Consider the following 17,685-nt stretch of genomic DNA (forward strand, 5'->3'; position numbering starts at 1 on the left):
AGCGTTATTTTAACATATTCTTTTGCTAATCCTTTAATTTTGTATCAGTAGACAAATAGTAGTATCCTCCCAATTAGTTCAAGAAAGGAAGAAAGAATAATATTTGGGATTTTCCAAGACACGATTTTGACTTTAGTTTATCAGCAGATCCATATTTTGACCTTTGTTTGTATGCTGAGCTCAAACTCCCCAGCATTAAGGACACACATAGAAGTGCCACAAAACCAGGTACCTTTACAATCTGTACTCCCAGTAAGGCTGCAAGGCTGGGGCAGGAGGATATTTTGAGCCAACAAGATTGAGGTTAGCCTTGGCACATCGTGAGAGTACTGTTACAAAAAAACGTAAAAATGTTTTAGAATGTGCTGAATGCTTTGATTTTTTTTCCAGTTTTAGTTATTTTCTTTCTTAAAAGAAATTTTTGGAAATGAAGCTGTGACTAAAGTGGTAGAACACTAGCCTTAAGCAAAAGAAGCTCAGAGACAGTGCCCAGGCCCCAAGTTCAAGCCCCAGGACCAGCACCCTCCAAAAAAATACTGTTTTTATTATAAAGGTGATGTATAGAAGGGTTACAGTTACATAAGTCAAGTAAAGAGTACATTTCATTTTGAACAATGTCACCTCTTTCCTCGCTCTTTCCCAGTTTTCCCTCTGCTTTTTTTTAACCAATACTTGGCTTGAAATCAGGGCATCACATATTCACTGTGCTTTCTTACTCAGAGCTACCACTCTGCCTCTTGAACCATACCTTCAGTCTAGCATTTTGCTAGTGATTTGAAGATGAAGTCTTTTTCTGCTTGAGCTGGCTAGCTTCAAACCACAATCTTACAGGTTTCAGCTTCCTGAGTAGCTAAGGTTAAAGGTGTGAGCCACTGGTTTCTGACAATATTTTGAATGATAAAGATGTCATAGTTTCCTAAAGATAGAGCTATTGCAAAATAATTTCCAAGAGCCTTGAAATGAATCTTAGCAGCTAGGTTAATGTTGAGGTTATCCTTTCAATGTCATCATTGCTTCAGCCTGTCCACACAGGAGCATTTTAATCTTGCCTACTTCAAAACCCTTATTTATTTATTTATTTATTTATTTATTTATTTATTTATTTATTTATTTATTTATTTATTGCCAGTCCTGGGGCTTGAACTCAATGCCTGGGCACTGTCCCTGAGCTCAGGGCTAGCACTCTACCACTTGAGCTACAGTGCCACTTTCAGCCTTTTCTGTTGATGTAGTTCTGAGGAATTGATCCCAGGACTTCATGCAAGCACTTTACTACTAAGCCACATTCCCAGCCCTTCAAAACCCTTTTATAAGAACAATTCCTTCTGTGATTGAGAAATCACTTGTTTGCATCATGGAGTTATGTGTGATGTTTAATCACATAGCATCCCTTAGACTAGGCCTGGAAAGTCAAAATGCTTATTATCCCAGCTACTTAGTAAGCAGGGGTGGGTGGACCATGAGTTCAAGGCTAGTCTTGGTAAAGTCAGTGTGAATTTGTCTCAAAAACAAAATAAATAAAAAGTTACAGTGTAGCTCAAGTGGAGTACACTTGCCTAGTATGTAAAAGACCCTGGATTTCATCCCTAGTACATTAAAAAAAAAAGGCCAGTCTAGTGCAGTAGATAAGACTTGGCAATATACTGTGCTTCTGGGTTTATTTTAATGCCCTGAGATTTCCATCGTAAGTATTTATGCAGGCTTTCCCTTGGTGGCTTCAACACTGATCTTAATTCATCTTTTGTGGATGTGGTTCAGTGATAGGCTCTAACTGGTTTCCTCATTTCTTGCTTACTTCTGCCCAGTTCCAAGCAGTACATCCAGCAACCCAGCAACCAGCAATCACTCAATTCCCTGTTGCATCCCAGGGAGGCTCTCAGCAGCAGCTGATACAGAACTTCTACCAGCAGCAGCAGCAGCAGCAGCAGCAACAGCAACAGCTGACCACAGCCCTGCATCAGCAGCAGCTCATGACTCAGCAGGCAGCCCTGCAGCAGAAGACTGCTGTGGTGGCACCACAGCCCCAGGCCCAGCCAGCAGCGGCTGCACAGCCAGCTTCTGTGCAGGAATCCACTGTAAGAATCATCCAGAGCTTAGCACAAAAGTGGAAGAGGAGATTGCAGCAAGGCTAGGGAATGGGCAGGAAGGAGGTGGCAGTAGCTGTGTGTGGGCCTCTGAATTAGAATGAGATTGCCTTCCCATTCTAGAGTTAAAACAGTATTCTCTTAATATCTCTAGGAACAGTGTGATATAGAAAGAAGGATTCCCTGCCCCCTCCTGCTTTTCCTGGGGCTTAAATTCAGGACCCCGGCTCAAGGCCACAGCTCCATTTCTGGCTTTTTGATATTTATTTATTTATTTTATTGTGAAAATACTGTACAGAGGGGTTACAATTACATGGGCAAGGTAATGAGTACATTTCTTATCAAGCATTGTAGCCTCCTCACGGACTTTTCTGCCTCGGCTGGTTCTAAACCAGGATTTTCTGATCTCAGCCTCTGGAGTAGCTAGGATTACAGATATGAGCCTCCCCTGCCCCCCCCCCCCCACACCTGGTGGATTTTATTTTATTGTTTAATGTTTCTAGTTAGTGATGAAGAACAAGAACCTTTATCACTGTGAAATTAAGCTGGCAGGAAAAGCTAGCAGGACCCTAGGTCCTAATCAAGGACCTAAGGTTAGAACTAATCCCTTCCCTTGTCGTAGGACAGTTTGATCCACTGTGCCCTTTCCAGTCCGATTGTCAGAGACTATATTATTTTTTCTTTTTGGATGCTATTGATAAACCTAAATTAGCTCTCTTTATTTGTTATGCTTAGTTGCTGGTTTTCCCTTTTCCTTCTCCTGTACCTTTTTTTTTCTGAACTGAAACATATTTCATCTCTCTCCCTAACAGATTCAAGCCCCGGTAAGACAACAGCCAAAGGTTCAGACAACCCCACCTCCTACTATCCAGGGACAGAAAGTTGGATCTCTCACTCCTCCATCATCTCCCAAAACCCAGCGTGCTGGGCACAGACGTATTCTCAGTGACGTAACCCATAGTGCAGTCTTTGGGGTCCCTGCCAGCAAATCAACCCAGCTGCTCCAGGCAGCTGCAGCTGAGGCCAGTCTCAATAAATCCAAGTATGTAGTGCTGCTTCTTTGTTCGTACCTTTTGGGCTTTTCTTAGGTGATTATTGGGTTATTCTTTGGAAAAGTTTGTGGATGTGTGGAGGTATATGTAGTAGCAGTGCATGCATATGTTTGGTAAGGAACTGTTAGCTTGTCTATAGTGCTTATACTGTACTGATCATAAGATTCTATTCCCAGGGCCTGAAGGCATAGCTAGCAGTAGCATATCTGCCTAGCCAGTGTGGACCCTGAGTACCGCCAAAAAAATATATAAAGGAAAAAAAGATTAATTTCCAAGTTGGCCTATTGTTTTCATTTTCTCATTCCTTTTATGTTCCACAGAGTATTCTAAACTCTTGAACAACCAAGTCTGTCCATTCTGAAAAGCTTTCATTGGCCTCTACTATATAGAGGCTGTTAGCAGGAGCTCTCTGCTTACTTCAGCAAGGCCTTGTTTACATACATGGGATGAGCCCAGGGCTCATTCTTTTGAGGAACTGCAGCTTTCCTGGGAAACTGACATTTATCTTTCAATATTCATATTCATGGGTTCTTTGTTTTGTTTTGTTTTGTTTTGGTTGGTCATGGGGCTTGAATTCTGGGTCTGAGCACTGTCCCTCAGCTCTTCAGCTCAAGGCTAGCACTCTACCTCAGCACCACTTCCTGTTTTCTGGTGGTTAATTGGATAGAAGAGTTTCACGGCTTTCCCTGCCCTGGCTGGCTTTGAACAGTGATCCTCAGATCTAAGCCTCCTGAGTAGCTAGGATTACAGGTGTGAGCCACCAGCACCTGGCTCATGGATTCTTTTTTGGGGGGTCTGGTCGTGGGGCCTGAACTCTTGGCCTGGGCACTGTCCCTCAGCTTTTCAGCTCAAGGCTAGCGCTCTGCCACTTGCGCCACAGCGCCACTTCCGGCTTTTTTTTCTGCTTATGTGGTGCTGAGGAATCGAACCCAGGGCCTCATGCATGCAAGGCAAGTGCTCTACCACTGAGCCAACTTCCCAGCCCTCATGGATTCTTTTGACTATCCCTCTCATAGAGCATTTTGCCTTGACCTTGTCAGGCATGTATCACATTGTTTTATCAATCATTTGTATGTCTGGCTGTCTGGCCTGTGAGTTCTCTAATACCAGGACTCTGTCTTAGCCAACTTTTGTGAACCCAGCAATAGATACCATGTCTGATTTTGATGAGTGTTTTTTTTTTTTTTTTGAGTGAATGTAATTTTAGACCCTCGGCTGTTTTAGAATTATGCACTGTCTGGTTAAAAATCTTTAAAATCAAGAGAAACTAGAAGAAAACTGGTTGATACCTAGACACACAAACTTAATAGTGGTAGCTATCTTTATTTCTCTTTAATTATGATAGTGGTCTTTTGTTTTTGTGTTTTTCTATGCTGGGGATGAGACCTAGGACTTTATTCATGCTGGTCAAGTACACTACTGCTGATCTACATCCAAGCCAATGATGGTGGCTCTTAATGGAAGGTGGGAGGCAGTATAAAAAGTTCCAGTCCCCTTCATGAGCCAGTTGTAGAAGATGTTATTGTGGTTCCCACAGGATACACAAGTCTAAGGACAAGTTTTATTGAGATCCTAAACTGAAAGCTCTCCCAGACAAGACTGAAAAACTAGTCAAGAAAAAGGAAGTAGTGAGGCCTGAAGGAAAGGAGATACTCATTTCACAGAGTGGAAAGGATGTCTATGGAAGTTGTTCAGTTTCTGTGGAAAAAAAACCTCCTAGGAAAACACTATGCAAAATAATGGCTAAACTCAGAAAAGAATTTCATCTCATAATGAAGAGAAAACAATCTGAACCTTTCTGTTTTGTTCAACTTTTATATGTCTTTTTCTTTCATGGGGGTGGGAACCTATCTAGGTCTGCAACCACCACCCCATCAGGCTCTCCTCGGACCTCGCAGCAAAATGTCTATAATCCGTCAGAAGGTTCTACATGGAATCCCTTCGATGATGACAATTTCTCCAAACTCACAGCTGAAGAACTGCTCAACAAAGATTTTGCCAAGCTAGGGGAAGGTGAAAAAAGTCTTGTCTTTTTGTGATTCGTAGTTGTAAATTCCCAGTGCTAAGAAATAAGCAGGAATTAGAATGAATCTTATCTCTAGAGGAATGTGCTTGTGAAAATGTGCCTCTGCCACAGTTTGAGCTTCTCCTTCAAATTCTTGATTTCAAAATATTCACCCACACAAACTTTTACTTTTACCCTAGTGCTAATCTTTTTATTTTCAGGAAGTCCTGACCTATCTTGGAAGGCAGCACAGAGAGTGTGAACATTAGGGAAGACATTTTTAGAGAAGATTCAGAGGCATAAATCAGGACAGTGGTAGCAAACACTATCATACTTGGAGGGGAGTGGTGTTCCCCTTTTGTCTCCCTCTTTCTCTTTCTCTCCTTTCTCTCCTTTCTTTCTTTCTTTCTTTCTTTCTTTCTTTCTTTCTTTCTTTCTTTCTTTCTTTCTTTCTTTCTTTTCTTTTTTCCTCCTTTCCTTCTTCCCTCCCTCCCTCCCTCCCTTCCTCCTTTCTTTCTCTGTCTCTGTCTCTTTCTCTTTCTCTCTCTCTTTCTTTCTTCCTTCCATCCCAAGGCTTGAACTCTGGGTTTGGGGGCTGTCCCTAAGCTCCTTTTGGTCAAGGCTAGCACTCCACCACTTGAGCCACAGTATCACTTCTGGTTTTTCTGTGATTTCATTGGAGATAAGAGTCTCATAGACTTTCCTGCCCAGGCAGGCTTCGAACAGTGATCCTCAGCGCTCAGCCTCCTGAGTAGCTAGGATTATAGGCGTGAGCCACCAGCTCCAAACTCCTTGATAGTAATGTTAAGTACATTAGCAATGTTGTGCAAGCCAATATCCAGAATTATTTTCATCTTCTATGTATAACTAGTTCTCTTATCACTTTTTGATTCTTAATAATTTTCTTTATTATCTTAGTTATTGTAGTATCTAGACAAGGACTTTTGAATAGCCAAGGTGCTGCCTTAACACAGTATGAAGAGTAGTCAGAAGGTACCCAGAACCTCCACATGTGTGTATTATGCTCCTGGGCTTTGGCCGGAATGAACAAAGTGGTGTTTTGTCTCTTTAGGCAAGCATCCTGAAAAGCTTGGTGGCTCAGCTGAGAGTTTGATTCCAGGCTTCCAGTCAACCCAAGGTGATGCTTTTACAAACACGTCCTCGTTTTCTGGTGAGTATGGCACATACCTGAGACATGTGGCTCACTGTTATGACTTTCATTGTTTTCCCTCCATATTATAGCTGTGGCTGGCTGGGAACCACAGTTCCAGTGTTCAAAAGCTGTCCAGTCAAAGAGAGGTAGATGAGGATCTAAAGTGGCAGGATGATCTAGCAGCAGGATGCTGGATTTGTTCCCTCTAATCTAGGACATAGGTTAAGTAACTCTGGTGATCTTTTCTTGTTTCTTAGGATCTTTGCAAGAACTTAGTGAATTCTAAGTTTTAGATATTTTCTCTTGAGATTTGATTCTCTACTAAGCTGTGATTAGTGTGTGCCTTTATGAGTTTGTTTTAAATTATAGAGTAATAAGAGGTGTTTTCTGCCCTTATTAAGAAAAATTACACTTATTACATAAATAAGTCATTTATAGAGAAAAAAAAGTTAAAAATCTCCTGTGATCTCACCACTGAGAGCTAGCATAGAGATGTCATTCAAACATCTTGGCAATGATTTTTTTGGTCGGTCATGGGGCTTGAACTCTGAGCTTGGGCGCTGTCCCTCAGCTCTTCAACTCAAGGCTAGCACTTGAGCTACAGTGGCTACTTCTTGGTTTTCTGGTGGTTTATTAGAGAAAAGAGTCTCACGGACCTTCCTGCCCAGGCTGGCTTAGAAATATGATTCTCAGACCTCAGTGTCCTAAGTAATTAGGATTACAATGGCCTAAGTAGTTAGGATTACAAGCATGAGCCACAGCACCAACTTTTTTAGTTATTTTTTTCAGATAGAGTCTCTTGTTTTTGCCTGAGGCTGGCCTTAGACAATAATACTCATACCTCCAGAGCATCTGGAATTACATGTGTGAACCATCATTCCCAGCCTAGAATGCTCTTCTTACATTGTGTATTGTAAACTTTCCCCACTTCTCACTTGTCCTTGCTGAGTGTGATCTTGTTTCACCTTCTCAGCAATCCTTTGAGTTTGTTATATTCTCTTTAGTTCTTTCTTGTAGCTTGAAGAGACTGAGGCACAGAGTCTCTTTTCCAGAATTACCTACTAGCAAATAGAAGAGCTGGAACATTGACTTTCTGGCTCCAGCATCAAGGGGGAATATTTATTAAGGTTTTTAAAGATTTTTTAAAATCAAAATATTTAACACTATGAGTATCTTTCTCAATAAAAGTCATTTGGGGTCCAAATGGGATTGAGGCGAGCTGGATCATCTCCAGGAATGCTTTTCCATTTTCCAGTGTAAGGTAGATACTGTCCTTCTAGCATCTCCTTGCAGTTGCCCTACTTCTTTGCGGTAGTCCTTGAGAATTAATCACTTTGAAAATTAAGTGCTTCTCCTAGATGTGTGTTTCCTTAGTAAGGAAAAAAAAAAAGCAGAACAGATTTTTTTTGTCATATCGTAGAAGTCATCATGACCTTAGAAGTCATCTTGTAATGTTGCCATTTTTTTAAATCATTTGGGAGTTACACTTCCATATTAAGTAATTACAATATTTTTGTGTTATTTTTTTACTTTATGTTTTGTCATCTTATCTTGTGACTTTTAAAGGCTTATGTTCAATTGTGCCACATGTCTGACCAGATGTACCAAATGTGTAAAGAGCTAGAACATGAGAGTGATGACCAGCTATGGTCCCAGGGATGATAGAGCTTTCAGGAAGGAGGGTCAGGGAGAAACTTTGTCTTCTTTCTTGCTACATCTTAGACATTTACCACAATGTTTGGCTCAGTATGGATTGGATGAATGAACGAAAGTGCTTGCTTTTGCCAAAAGTATAGAAGGAGCTGGCATTCAACAGTATTAAAGCAAAGGTCTTGTAATTGTCTATTTGTCATAGCTTAGCACTCCCAATTTTAACGCTTCTCAATTTTCTCACATGGTTACATTTCATTATCTATTTGAACAGTTTTCTTTTGTGTGTGTGTTTGTAGTACTGAGGTTGATATTATAGCTTTGAGCAAGCTACAGAAGTGCTCTATCCCTTGACCTAGGCTCACAGCCATTTTTGCCTGGGCTTGATCTTGGACCTTGCTTCTGAGATTACCATGTGTACCATCATGTCCCACTTATGTGAACTATTTTCTTACATACTTGTTTTTTGTTTTACCTTTCTCTTGCCTTTATATTTATTTTGAAAGGCAATAGTGGCAGTATATTTTATAGGACTTGAAGGCCTAACCACAAACACATTTAGAGAAAAATTGTGACAGTAATAACATTGAGTACCTATTGCATCATTGTACATGCTAGGACTATTGAGTAAGTGCTTCATTGTATGCATTATTTCACAACAACTGACCTCGGCAGTCACAGCTGGTGAATGACAGAATAGAGATCTGTACCTAGACAGCCCAGCGGAGATACTATTGTTGAAACAATATCTCAGGAATCCTTATTATCAGTGATACCAAGCTTTATAATATGCATTCAGATTTCCTCAGTTTATCTAGCATTTCTCTATGAACATTTCATTTTTTTATTTGTGTGTGTATAAACATTTTTTTTCCTGTATCACCTTCATTCTTTCCAAATGAAACGGTATGTAGTCCCAAAATTCACTTGCTTGCCTTTGTTTAAAGTTTAGGATGGCACCATTTTCTGTAAATATTCTAATTGTGCTCAGATTGATTATTGATTTTAAACATTCTGATAGATCAAAAGAGAAACAGCAAGAAATTTGATAATGGTTTAGGGAGAGTGACATAAGATAATATTTTAAACATTTTTATGGGGACTGGGAAGGTGGCCCAGTGGTAGAATGATTGCATTGCATTCATGAGGTTCTAGGTTCAATTCCTTAGCACCACATAAGCAGAAAAAGCTGGAAGTGGTGCTGTCGCTCAAGTGGTAGAGTACTAGCCTTGAGCTGAAGAGCTGAGGGACAGTGCCCAGGCCCAGAGCTCAAGCCCCACACCCAACAATGACAAAACCTATTTACATAATGCCTATTTATTTAAATGCTTGAGTTATACACTTTTAGTTGTAAAAAAATGGGGAAATAGATGAAAGCCCAGTGAAGTGACAAGAACTTATAACCTCACTCCAAGAGGAAAATGCTATTATTGTACAGCATTTATACCTGGAATTTATTTCTACATACTTTTTTTCAAAAAGACCCATGTTATATTTTTTTTTGTAATTTTCTTTTTCCTTTTAAATTTGTTTTTATTTTATCTCATTTAAAAATGTATCAGAAGGGCTGGGTGTCTGTGGCTCATGCCTATATTCCCAGCTACTGAGGACATTGAGAGTTGAGGAAAGCAGTTTAAAGACAGCCTAGGTAGGAAGTGTCATGAGACTCTTATCCTCAATTAACCACCAAAAAGCCACAAGTGGAGTCACAGTGGTAGAGGGCTAGCTTTAGGCAAAAATGCTTAGGGACAGACCCTAAGTTCAAGCCCAGGACCAACAATAAAGGAAGGAAGAAAAGGAAAGAATGCAGAGGGAGAGAGGGAAGGGGAGGAAAGGAAGGAAGGAAGGAAAGAAAGGAGGGAAGGAGGCAGGCAGGCAGGCAGGCAAGCAGACATTTCCAAGAGTTAACCCTTCTGCTCCTCCTACCTATAGAGAAACTTATTATCAAATGATTACTATAATAGCCCAGTTGTAGATGGTAAGAACCAAATCCTTCGGTTTGCAAAGGTGTAGGGGTGGACATTACTAGAAAGGAATAGAAGGAGGGAGTTCTTCATAGTTCTTCACAGTTCAGTGTCACAATTGTGTTGATGCTCAGGCTAATCTATACATGGGACAGAATCACAGAGGACTCTGCACACCAGTTGAAGGAAGCGAGTAATGGTCTCTGAGAGAATTAGAGGTATGAGGAGAGGCTAGTTCAGAGATTGGGAAATGGGATTGAAGAGGAACTTGGGAGGCTACATTGAAGAAAGTTGAAGATGCAAGGATAGGTTGAGGGTCTGGGGAAGTTTGAGTGTTGGAAGATATGAAGTCAGGAGTGTCTGAGGTAGTGATATGGTCAAGAGTCAGATGTTGAAGTCTGAGCAAGGGAGGATGGAGTAGAGTTAGTATGGTGTCCATGTTTCCTTCTGTCCTCTTCCATCACTCACAGATTGGTGTACCAGTCATTGAGCTGGGTGTGGTGGCAGCTGCTGACACATTGAGACTGACTGGTCACTGGGTAGGACATGGCTTTGGGAATGGTGGGAGATGGTCAGTAGTAGTCTCAAAATGCCACATAAGCCCTTCCCTCTGTCTTGCTGCCCACCGAGGGACACCTCTGTCCCTCCCTTTGCCCTCTGTCACATCTGGACATCTTCCCACCTGTTATTGTTTCCTCTTCCACATCTTAGCTTAAAGTTCTTGGAAATGCATTTTGGGGGTCCCTGGATAGAAGTAGGCACCATCTATCTTCAAAGCTGCTCTGAGGGAGACAACCAAGTCAGGGACTGGGACATTTCTTTTTTTTGTCAGTCATGGGGCTTGAACTCTGGGCTTAGGCACTGTTCCTGAGTGCTTCAACTCAAGGCTAGCACTCTATCACTTGAGCCACAGCCCCACTCTGGATTTTTTTTTGTTATGTGGTGCTGAGGAATCAAAGCCAGGGCCTCATGCATGCAAGGCAAGCACTATACCACTGAGCCACCTTCCTAGCCGTCTGGGGACATTTCTAATTCATCCAGTAATCCTACCTGAACTTTTCGCACTACTGTATTTCTTTTTTTTTTCTTTTTCCTTTTTTTTTCTTTTTCCTTTTTTTTTCTTTTTTCTGTCAGTCATGGGGCTTGAACTCTGGGCTTGGGCACTATCCCTCAGTTCTTCAGCTAAAGGCAAGCACTCTGCCATCTACCACTTGAGCCACAGCACCACTTCTGGTTTTCTGGTGGTTGAGTCTCATAGACTTTCCTGCCCAGACTGGCTTTGAACATGATCCTCAGATCTCAGCTTCCTGAGTAGCTAGGATTACAGACATGAGCCACCAGCACCTGGCTCTGTATTTCTTAAAGTTCATCTTGCTGGTTCTGAGGAGGTGGTATTGGGGATGGCAGAGGAAGCTGTTGAGAAATGGTGGAATCTTTCCAAAGGGACCAAAGAGGAATAGAGGAAACTGAGCCACTGAGAATTGGGCTCCCAAAGGGCAGGAAGCAGATGAGAAAGAAACCAAGTCAGCCTACTATCTAGGAAACATGAGATTTGGGGATGGATGGGATGGGGGCAACAAATTCACCCATTCCCTTGTAGCTCCAAACAGTCATACCCGAGAAACAGCTAGAGATAGCAAGAGACAGAGACAAGTAGATTTAGAGATGGGGGATTTAATTCAGAGTCAGATATCTATAGAGATGACTCCAGTAACACTTACACATGCTGGCACCTTGACTCCTTGATAAGCCTGTTTCATGAACAACACACTGAGGCTCAGACAGATGAAGAAAACTGCCCTGCAACCGATGACCCAGGCCAGGGCGCTTAAGTGTGGTGGATGCTGAGCCTCAGGACTTCTAAGCTCAACCCAGCACCATATAGGCTAACAAAAAAGGATTTAGAGTGCATTGAAAATGACAGAGATGTCTAGCTACGTAAATATGGTCTACCACCTATGTAGGAGGCAGGTATGAGTGGAATGAGTTTGAGGGAGACCAGAGCAGAGGTGTCTGACCTGAGTGGCGGTAGTGATAGAGACGGAGTTGAAGCTCACAGCAGGCACAGAGAGGGAGAGAGGGAGGAAGAGCTTACTCACACAAACAAGTGGGTGTGTGTGTTCATCAACATTCTGTTATTCTAACAAGATACCTGATAGGTATTTGTTTGGGCTCAGTTTTGGAGGTGTCAGCCATGGTCAATTGTCCCATTGCTTTGGGCCTGTGGCAAAGCAGCGTATCATGTTGAGGTGTACATGGCAGAACAAAGCTGTTCATTCTCATGGCAAGGCCCAAGGAGAGGAAGAAAAATAGATTGGGATCCCGTGATCCCTGCTAAGATTAACTTCCAGTGACCTAAAACCTTCCAGTTGGCCCTACTTCTCAAACTTTCTACCACTTCCTGAGAGCATTAAGCTGGGGACCAGGCTTTTAACATACATGCACACTAAAACAGTGCATGTGAAAACTGCCAAAAACAAATAGGCTAGGCAGTAGAATTATATAGTGTTGCTGACATCATGCTACAGTTATATAAGGTGTCTCTGTTGGGTCAAGATAGATGTAGGATTCACAAGATTCAACCTATGACTCTCTAATTATTTTAAAGAAAGCTGTTTCACTTTATTTTAAGATAACATCTTGCTGTGTAGCCCAGGTTAGTTTCAGACCCACAATCCTCTTGTCTTGAGCTCCTGAGTACTGGGATTGTAGGCATAAACCATTATACTGGCTTTGAGTAAAACATTTAAAAAATCTGCTTTTGTGGAAAGAAAAATGAAATTTTAATTAATAAGCAAGCTGGATACTGAAATTCAATGTAGAGAATGATAAAGTAGAAACAGACCTAAATTGTGACCATAGCTCTTCTGACCAGCCACTGTTGATCTCTTAATTTGGGTCTTTATTTTCTTTTCTGAAAAATAAGGAAATTGTGCTAGAAAATTCTAAAATCTTTTCAAGCCCTAATAGTTGCTAGGGTATGTAAATTTCTGTAAGTTGAGAGTACTTACCAATAGTATTAGATATGGTCTAGAGATTAGGGGTCATCTAGCCCTGAAGTAGGCAAAAAAAAATTATTTCTATTTCTTCTTGTCTAGCCATTAGACATTATAGTGGTACAGTAAGATTTAGTCCTCCCAAAACCTCTAGGGGGTAATGGGCACACAAGAAAAAGCTGTATACATCCTAATATATATATGTACTAGTGCCAAAATGTGTGACATGGCCAATAATTGCTATAGACATTCTGAAAGAGATCCCTGTATGCTGCAGTATCCCTGGAAGAAGTAGAAGTCCAAGCATAGGAATATACTGATGTAATCATTCATTGCATCTCATATATGTTACATAGACCACATTTTATATCTCAGGGATACTTTATTATCATACTGTATTGTTAGCATTCATTCCCCTTTAGTCTGCCTGTTTGGACTTTGTAATTTAAGCTATTGAGTGATTAAATGGTAAATTCTCTGGGTGCTGGTGGCTCATGTCTGTCATCCTAGCTACTCAGGAGGTTGAGAGCTGAGGATTGTGGTTCAAAGCCAGCCTGGGCAGTAAAGTCTATGAGACTCTTATCTCCAGTTAACCGCCAGAAAACAGGAAGTAGTGCTGTGGCTCAAAGTGGTAGAACACTAGCCTTGAGCTGAAGAGCTGAAGGACAGTACCCAGACCCTGAGTTCAACCCTCATGGAAAAAGAAAAAAGGGAAAGGTAAATTCGTCTAGATTCACTTATGTTTTCTGCTTTTCTCTCCTCACGCTTTTCCCTTCAACCAACTCTAGCTGAAAAAAGGAAGGGTGGGCAGACTGTGGATTCTGGAGTCCCACTTCTAAGCGTGTCTGATCCTTTCATTCCACTTCAAGTACCTGATGCACCAGGTAGGTAAATAGGATTGAGGTTAAGCAGATTGATTCTTAGGTCCCAATGCCTCTGGAGAGTTCTGCTTTAAACACTCCATAAAAGAGATCTGAATCCCAAGTCCCAGTGGGAAGGGCTTTTGTCTGTTTTCATTGTCTCAGTAAAAGAAACAAACTTAGGAAAGATAATTAAAAAATCAGCTTAGATTAAACCAAAGTATATTCCATAATATAACAGTGTTCCAGTTTTTATCCTTGTATTTATCGTAACTTGAGACCATGTACTGGAAAGAACATTAGTTCAATATGATTATAGTAATATGATGGTGGGACATAGATGTGTGTGATTAAGAGAACAAAATATAAATAGTGGTCATCATGTGGTTAATGATATGGGGGGGTAACCTGTCCAGTTCCTGTTTTTATCATATAATTTTATATTATAATAGAAAATGCATAGTAAAAGTTGATAAGGAATATGAACCAGGAGAACTGGACTTCCTTCCAGGTTCTGCTACTACTGAAACCCTTCTGGGTTAGGCCATTCAGTCAGAAGAAGTTGAACTGTGGGAGTTCAGATAGCCTTTCCATTTACCAGGATTTTTAGGGAACAGTGTAAAAAAGTAAGAAATGGTTAATATGTTCTGATTGACACAGCTTTTGAAATAATAATTGGATGCTTTCATTTAGAGTATTTGAATGCTGTTCTCTTTATACTTATCTTTTGAGCAGGGGTTGATGGAGAGGGAATGTAGTTTGAAGGATAGCAAATAAATCCAACTTCTTACAAACATCTGGCATTGCTTTTGTTTCCATGTTCCTTTTTTCTCCACTTTTAGCTCTCCTAAGTCTCTTGACCTGAAATTGATAGGATTAGCTTGGCTTTTCTTCTCTCCCAAAATACTATTTGATTGATTGTCTCAAGAATTGGAAGTAAGCCGGCACTGGTGGCTCACACGTATAATCCTAGCTACTCAGTAGGCTGATATCTAAGGATCGCAGTTCAGGGCCAGCCCAGGAAGGAAAGTACGTGAGACTCTTTATCTCCAATTAACCACCAGAAAACTGCAAGTGGCACTATGGTTCAAGTGGTAGATCCCTCACTTTGAGCTGAATAGCTCAGAGACAGCAGCCAGGTCCAGAGTTCAAGCCCCATAACTGACCAAGAACAAACAAAAATTGGAAATGATTGTGATTTTCATATTCTTTAAAAAAATTTTTTTTGTCCATCATAAGGCTTGAACTTAGGGCCTGTGTGCTATCCCAGAGCTCTTTTGCTCGAGGCTAGCACTCTACCACTTTGTGCCATAGCACCAATTTCCAGTTTTCTGGTTAATTGGAGATAAGAGTCTCACAGACTTTCATGTCCAGGCTGTCTTTGAACAGCCATTCTCACATCTCAGTCTCCTGAGTTGCTAGGATTCTAGGCATGAGCCATCAGCACCTGGCTCATTTTAACTAGTTTTAAGTTCAGTGACATTAAGTACATTCACCTTGTTTCGTACTCATCTTTACCATATTCCAGTGAAACTTTTTTCACCTTGTAAAACTGAAATTTTGTAAAATAAATTCCCATTTTCCTTCCCCCCAGTCCCTAGCAGCTGCCATTCTACTGTTCTTGTGAATTTGATGGCTGTAGGTAACTCATAAAGGGAAACCATATATTGTTCATCCTTTTTTTGTGTGTGTGACTAGCTTATTTCATTTACTATGATTAAAGTTCATTATATGTCAGAATTTCCTTCCTTTTTAAAGATTGGGTAAAATTCCATTGCATATATACCATATTTTGTAAACACTTCGTTTACTTCTTTTTTTTTTTTTTTTGTTCGGTCATGTGGCTTGAACTCTGGGCATTGGGTTCTGTCCCTGAGCTCTCAGCTCAAGGCTAGTGCTCTATTACTAGAGCCACAGTGCCAGTTCCAGATTTTTCTGTTTATGTAGTGCTGAGGAATGGACCCCAGGGCCTCATGCATGCGAGACAAGCACTCTACCACTGAGCTACCTTCCCAGCCAACTTCATTTACTTCTATCTTTTGACTATTTTTACATCCATCTATGAAGAAGGATGTACTAATATGTGACCTTGTTTTCGTTCTTTTGTGTATATACCAGAAATAGAAATGCTGGATTTACTTTTTGGAAGAACTATCATGCTATTTCTCACAGACACCATTTCACATTCTCACTAGCAATGCACAGGCCTTGACAAACAATTTTGAGAAGCTCTTCAATTCTAATCTCTTGTCAATATTCCACAAGACTAAACGGATAGGCTTTTATTGTCCCATAAGTGCTACTTCCTAGAATTAGCGTATTTAACAAAGAAAGAAAAGAAAAAGTGCTTCTTGGTTTTATTTATATTTTGATCCATCATTTTTTGAAATGTTTCGCAAGAGAAACTTTTCTTGATAGTTTGTTTTTGCTGCTTTTTATGAGTTTCATTTTTTTGGTCACCATGGACATTCCTTTTTGTTTTGTTTTGTTGTTGTTGTCATGTGTATTCCTTTTATAACTGCTTGCCTGAAGTCCTCATTTCAATCACTGTCCTGTGGGACTGAGAAGCCCAAAGCCAGTCATAGTATGTGATTCAGTATGTCCTTTTACTCCAGAAAATCTTATCTTTGTACAGATTTTGTTCTCTAAAGTTAACTGGGAATGATCCATGGAGTTTGACTTTTGCTTCCAACTTGAAGGTTTGGTGTTTGTATTCTTTCAGTGATAGGAACTTTTTAGTGACTAGATTTCCATTTTATATCTTTATTTGTGAGGTATAGTGTGACGTTTTAACATACGTTTTCATTGTATAACAATCAGATCAACATAATTGGCAAATTTGTCACATCAGTGAGTGACTGGATTTTAAAAACACTGTCACTTGTATCAGAACTCATGTCGGATAAGACACGCATTTTTGATAGGGCTCATATCAAGCTCTTTCACGTTGTTCTAATCTTCATATTTTCTATTATAACTAGAGTCAGAATGGCCCATGAACGAGTTTGTAATCTTGTACAAGTAGATATCTCTTCTTCTTCTTTGCTATTTTAAAAGAGAAGAGAATAGCAAGTTGGTATACATCCTAGTCTCATGGCAGAAAGCAGTTTTATTATCTAACCTTAGACTGGTTTGTGAGAAGTTTATTACCTTCTTGATTTTTGGCAAGGTTTTGGTGTTGACAGTGCTGACACAGGAAAGTGCTGACCGTTGTTATGATCGCACTAGGGGATTAGCTGCAGATTTCCTTTATGTGTACACCATCCTCCTTGCACAGTGGGTGGCCTGTGCTATCACTCATGGTTCTCTGCCTGCTCTTCCTCACTCTCATCTCTCCCACTTTTCTCCTCATAGAGGGCAGTCTCCCCTGGGAATTGTGGGAATCATGGTACTAAAAGGTAAGGACACTGTCCTTATCACCCATGCATATATACTGAGTGAGGGTTCTGCTTTGTTGGATAAACATCCTGGTTATCAGAATGTTGTGCTATTTAAGTTAACTGCAGGAATTTCATCAGAACCTTTGGTTGTCTTAGGGCAATCCTTAAGCAGGGGCATATCTATAATTGGGTCAATGGGCCAGTATAGTGGCCCTAGCAGCCACCATAGGTCCTGTTTAGTCTGCCTGTCTAACTCTGTGGTTATGAGTATGGTCCAGGTACTCATTATCTCTGAATTCCTTAGGTGAGGCCTTGTTACCCTAAGAAGATCATTGTGCCCTGACAGTAAGGATAGCTTTCTCTCCTGTGACAAGGAAGTTCGTCCACCAGTCCTGTCATTCCTGAATTCTAAGGTGAATTCTAAGGTGGCTGAATTTCTTTGCTCTACAGGAGAGAATGGCTCAGGGCAAAAGACACAGACACAAAGTGGAGACAGACATTCCAAGTTTTTATCCTGCTTCTATGTACCCTTTGGAAATTT

The 17,685-nt window shown here is 40.7% G+C and overlaps 1 protein-coding gene across 9 annotated transcripts in view; it reads left to right on the forward strand.

The window, feature by feature from the left end:
• Aak1 (AP2 associated kinase 1) overlaps positions 1-17,685 on the forward strand; it is a 186,856-nt gene that overhangs the window by 142,483 nt on the left and 26,688 nt on the right. For 8 of the 9 annotated variants that reach the window (XM_070004473.1, XM_070004472.1, XM_070004475.1 and 5 more), the window contains exons 13-17: positions 1,806-2,075; positions 2,897-3,126; positions 4,992-5,149; positions 6,214-6,312; positions 13,693-13,788. In XM_070004473.1, coding sequence (XP_069860574.1) covers positions 1,806-2,075; positions 2,897-3,126; positions 4,992-5,149; positions 6,214-6,312; positions 13,693-13,788 — 853 coding nt within the window. The remainder of the gene's footprint in view (positions 1-1,805; positions 2,076-2,896; positions 3,127-4,991; positions 5,150-6,213; positions 6,313-13,692; positions 13,789-17,685) is intronic. The other variant, XM_070004478.1, reaches the window with a different exon arrangement.

This window comes from Dipodomys merriami, unplaced genomic scaffold, assembly GCF_024711535.1.
Source record: "Dipodomys merriami isolate MVZ:Mamm:240054 unplaced genomic scaffold, mDipMer1.0.p SCAF_63, whole genome shotgun sequence".
Classification (NCBI taxonomy): Eukaryota; Metazoa; Chordata; class Mammalia; order Rodentia; family Heteromyidae; genus Dipodomys; species Dipodomys merriami.